The 5,350-nt window shown below is 37.7% G+C and overlaps 1 protein-coding gene across 2 annotated transcripts; it reads left to right on the top strand.

Moving 5' to 3' along the window:
- The first annotated feature begins 1,040 nt into the window (after positions 1-1,040).
- LOC145041635 (SWAP (Suppressor-of-White-APricot)/surp RNA-binding domain-containing protein) lies at positions 1,041-5,062 on the top strand. Of its 2 annotated transcripts, none has more exons than XM_078989771.1 (4): positions 1,041-1,306; positions 1,941-3,006; positions 3,078-3,355; positions 4,140-5,062. In XM_078989771.1, the coding sequence occupies exons 2-4, from the start codon at positions 1,973-1,975 to the stop codon at positions 4,853-4,855; spliced, it is 2,028 nt and encodes a 675-aa protein (XP_078845897.1). In that variant the 5' UTR covers positions 1,041-1,306; positions 1,941-1,972; the 3' UTR covers positions 4,856-5,062. The 2 variants fall into 2 exon arrangements, with proteins under 2 accessions (XP_078845897.1, XP_078845898.1); XM_078989772.1 differs by lacking the exon at positions 1,041-1,306 and adding an exon at positions 1,367-1,565.
- The last annotated feature ends 288 nt before the right edge of the window (positions 5,063-5,350 follow it).

Genomic DNA, 5,350 nt, shown 5'->3' with positions numbered 1-5,350 from the left:
GAGGTTGCGAAGCTGGACATTGAAATAGTTTCTGTGTTGAAGAGGAAACCAACAGTCCTTCCCCAAGGCTTAGTGAAAGATATGAAGAAAATGAAGATGGGGAAGATAGACAAAGAAAACTGGACTGTGATGTTTCATAAGGGATCAAAAGAAAGAGGTGATTTTTCAGAAGTGTCTGTTTGCTTTACCAGACAAACATTTATTTTCGACAACCTGCCTGAACTATATTTTGGAGATTACTAGTTAGTGCAAGGAAAATGATGCTACTACAAATAAGAACTTTTCTGATATGATTTGCTGGTATATTGCCTTTTGCAGCACACTTCTCAACATCATGCCCAAGTTCTTCAAAACGACGAAGCGAACTCAACAGTGAAGGTCTCCTGCCTCAATTGACGCAAAGGGGGAGATTGTTGGGTATTTAATGTTGCATCATTGTAGGCTTTTTGTATAGTCTGTTTTGTATCCGAATTGGTCCTGTCCACCCATGATTTATTATTAGGGTTTAGCTATTTACGGTGCATGCATGCACCATATCTTGTAATGGTCAAATCGTATTGTGAACCCTACATGCCTTTACAACAACAGTTCTTAATTGAGCTTTTCTAAGGCCGTGATATTTAATCATTCGACATATGTGATATTCATTATGTGTTCATCATTCTTCTACATGTTTAAAGCTATTCGATCAATCTATATTTAATCTCAACAGAGCTCACTCTGCGGGTCACATAGTTGTGGAAGAAGACCCATCAAATCAACAATATTGACCGCTCTCTTCATGACCAACCCGCTAATAAATCTCGCGTCTTTGCTAAAAAATTATTTTCTTTTTATTTAAAATAAAATATAAAAAAGAAAATGTAATATAATCATTTTTTGGTGAAATGTTGAATTATGCAAATTTAAACTAACGAGGATGAAATATTTAAATTTAAAACAAACAAAGGACGATATGTGCTAATTTTTAAAAGTAAAGAATAAACTTAGGTTTTGATAATTTATTCTAAATATTTAAACAAAACAGATCAATTCAAATTGTGGTTTTATCCAACCTAGACACCGGCTACAGCCGAGTTGCACCGCTGCTTCTGCTCTAGAGACCGTGAATGAAATAGAGGAGTACAGGAAACAATCGCTCCACCAATTATCTGGTTTTCCAACATCAGCTTGCCGGCGCCTTACTTCTCCAGCGCCGTCCATCTTCTTCCTCCGACCGCCGATTCCACAATTTATTCCCTCAAAAAGCTTTGAAGATCTTCTTCCTACATTTGTCTATATTAAAAGCCCTAATTTTTACTCTCAAGTGCGTACTGATGCCTTAGCTTTTTATCATCTTTTAATTCATATCTACAATATGATTGCGTTGAAATTTTGCTTTCACATTTTAGAATTTATTTACTAATCTGAAGTTTTCCTCGAGTTTTATTCTGTTCCCAGCTTATAGGTTTTTGATTTGCCTCTGTCGTTGATGTTCCTTTAGCAAATGATAAAATCCTCTATATAAAGTGGTTTAGTATGCCTTCGAGTTCAATTTATTTTGATTATCGGGTCCATTGATTCATGTAAGTTCATTCAAAGTTAGATTTTAAATTGATTTGTTCTATTAATGGAGTGGAAATTAATGTCTGCTTCTTGTATTTAGCATTGTCTCTCACTTCTGTACCGAATTTAAGAAGGTTTCTGGATAATAACTTGAATTCTTCAGTTTGTATTATCCCATGTATGATTAATTAATCATAGAACAACACCATACATTTTTGTGATAGGATCTGATTCATGCAGATAGATAGCTGCTTTAGCCTCATTGTTTATTGAACACACTAGTGATTCAATAATCACTTAATCATCAAGTTAGGGGTTTCAAATTCATGCATAGTTTCTATATTTGGTCTGCTTTGAGTTAATTGTTAAGCTATATGTTAATGTCATATTGTTAGGTGGTTCTTGAAGATCATCTTGTTAAAGATTGATGGATCGTCAAGGCCATGATTATGCAGCTGCTGCCATGGCATTTGCACAACAACAACAACAGCAACAAGCTGCTAATATCCAGAACCAGCAGCCACCACCACCACCACCACCATATGGTTTTCACCCACAACATCAACAACAATTCCTACCTTCAGTTCATGGCCCTCCTTTTATACCACCACATCCTTCTATCCAACAATTTCCCCGCCACCCTCTCATGCAACAACCACAGATCCACCCTCACTCTCAATCCCATCTTCACCATCTTCACCTCCCCCAACAACAACAACAACAACAACAACAACCACCACCTCCAAATTTCCCCCCTCATATGCCGCCTCATGTAAACCCTTCCCCATTCCATGGTCCATATGATGCACCACCACCACCCGCCCCTCCTCCTTCTGACCCTGAACAACAAAAGACTATTGATAAGCTTGTGGAATATGCAGTGAAAAATGGCCCTGAGTTTGAAGCTATGATCCGTGAAAAACAGAAAGATAACCCTGCTTATAGCTTCTTGTTTGGTGGTGAAGGCCATAGTTATTACAGGTATAAACTCTGGTTAGCTTCACGCCCACCTGGTGCCATGTTCAACCCTTCTTTTCCTCCATCTAATGTTAACATGTTGCACACTTCTAACCCTATGATGAACAACCAGTCGCCCTTAAATCCTCCACATTTACCTCCTGCTCCTCAAATGCATCAACAACATCCATATCCACCGTTTTATGAACAGCAACACCATCAGCCTTTTGTCAGCCATGGGAGGCCAGAGTTTGACCAGTCTTCCAGGGCTTTCAAAGGTCTCTCTGGCCCACTTCCTTCTGATGTTGCATCAGAGATGAATAACATGCTGAATAGTCTCACAGGGACAAAAGAGTCAATCAAAGGTGCTAAAATGTGGTTCATGCAGAGGTCTCCTTTTGCTCCTGCTCTTGCTGAAGCACTTAGGGATAGAGTGTTTTCTCTTGATGACTCTGAAAGACAGCTGCATATTATTTACTTGGCTAATGACATTTTATTTGACAGGTATGTCTAGTATTTGTTATATTGTGATAGTGTAACATTCTTATGTGTATATTTTCTTGTAAAAACTGCAGCTTGCAAAGACGTGTGAATCCTCATGAGATTGATAACGAGGCGCTTGCTTTTAGACATGTTTTAGGCTCTATGCTTGCAAGAATTTACCACAACCCTGTAAACAAAGATGAAAATCAATCAAGATTGCAGAAAATTTTACAGTTTTGGGCATCAAAGGAAGTTTATGATCCTGATACTATCCGTGTTCTTGAGACTGAGATGCTCAGTGGCCCACCTGTTGGTTCTTTTCCTAAGAATGACTTATCTACCATCCCAGGTGATCCATCAGCCATTCCAGGTACCCCCCCAACACACACACACACACACACACACACACTTTTTTAGTAGATTACAAAAATGGCCTCTGTGTTTTCTGGCTTTTGCTGTGTTTAGTTAAAAAATGAAACGGTTTTCAGTTTTGGTCTGTATTTTATGGTTTCACATGGCTTTTGGTCTTTGGGGCTTTCTGGTTTAAAATTGATATGAAAAGTTGAAATAAGGACCAAATAGATATGAAAACTAGAAATAAGGACTAAAATCGATATGAAAACTAGAAACAAGGACCAAAATTGATATGAAAACTTGAAATAAGGACTAAAATTGATATGAAAACTTGAAATAAGGACCAAAATTGATATGAAAACTAGAAATAAGGACCAAAATTGATATGAAAACTTGAAATAAGGACTAAAATCAAAATGAAAACTTGAAGTAAGGACCAAAATCGATAGGAAAACTTGAAGTAAGGACCAAAATCGATAGGAAAACTTGAAATAAGGACCACAATCGGTATGAAAACTTGAAATAAGGACCAAAATTGATATGAAAACTTGAAATAAGGACGAAAATTGATATGAAAACTTGAAATAAGGACCAAAATCGATATGAAAACTTGAAATAAGGACTAAAATCGATGTGGAAACTTGAAATAAGGATGAAACTCGATATGAAAACTTGAAATAAGGACCAAAATTGAAAAACGTTTCAGTTTCGGACTAAAAAAGTTAAACTCAGAAAGCATGAGAACCATTCTAACTTATTTGATCCAGAATCACATTTCGATTAAAAACTTTTCCATGCAGGACATCCACAGCAAGCATCAGCTTCAAATATGGTGCATTGGCAGCCTGATAAACAAGGTATGATTCCAAATTTATCAGACCAAGAACAACTCCCACCCGGAATGGCACCACCGATTCCAACCCCACAATTCCATTCCAACCCCGGTTATCCCAGCTCCATTCCCATTCCATCTTCCATCCAACAAATACCACCACCACAAGCACCCGAAAAATTACCACCATATCCTTTGTTCCCACCCGGACTAATCCCCGGAATGGTAAGAAAAATGCAAATCGGAAGCGGAGTACCCTATTCCCCCATGAGTCCTCTCGACATTCCAACCGTGATTCCGCCCTCTACAATCTCCCCATCTGATATTCTTGAAAGTGTATCGAAATTCTTTAAAGAGATTGGAGAAGTGAACCCTTCAGAAGGACCAATGGGAGCAAAAAGTGATGATGAAGATGAATATGAATATGAAAGAGAGACACCTGTACGTAAAGGGGGTGCGTGTATACCCCCACCCCCTAACCTACAGGTGGACCCCGAGACCGGGACCTATGCGGATGGAACCGTGGAGAAGAAACCCGGGTCGAGTGGGTCCGGGCGACTCGGGCTCGGGGCGACGGCTAACCCGAATGAGGTTAGTCAGTATGATGACGTTTACACATCGTATAGGAAACAAAGAAGCACAAATTATCATTCTTCCATGAGTGCAAGAGCTTCTACTAGGTGATGGTTGTATTTGTTGATGTCAAAATGTTTTTAAAGGTTTGATTTTGGAAGGTTTATTGTGGATTATTAGGTTTTGTTTTTGTTTAATTGTGACCATTGTAGTGTTTTTTTTTTTTTTTTTTTTTTTTTTTTTTTTTTTTTTTTTAATGAAGGTTGTTGAGATCAAGTGTATACCAAAATTAATTTTAGATGAACGTATTTTGTGTTTCTTCTTCTTGTTGTTCCTCGTATATTCCTATCCATGAACTCACTTCTTCTGGCATCTCAACTATAATGAGAACTCAAGTTACACTATTGTAGACAATTCGGACATGGCTGTAATTAGATTGATTCCACACAACTGATTTCAATCTTACTATTATATACATATACAAACAGAAGTGGGCTATGGGCCAGTCTATAGTCTATACAACAAATACAAAGGCCTAACATATAACTAGACTATAATATCATTTTTGGTAAATCTCAATGCATCATTTTGATGTTAATAATATAT

This window comes from Lactuca saligna, chromosome 4, assembly GCF_052625555.1.
Source record: "Lactuca saligna cultivar CGN05327 chromosome 4, ASM5262555v1, whole genome shotgun sequence".
NCBI lineage: Eukaryota > Viridiplantae > Streptophyta > Magnoliopsida > Asterales > Asteraceae > Lactuca > Lactuca saligna.
Note: the sequence above shows the minus strand (reverse complement) of the source record. Positions and strands in the feature narration are given on the sequence as shown.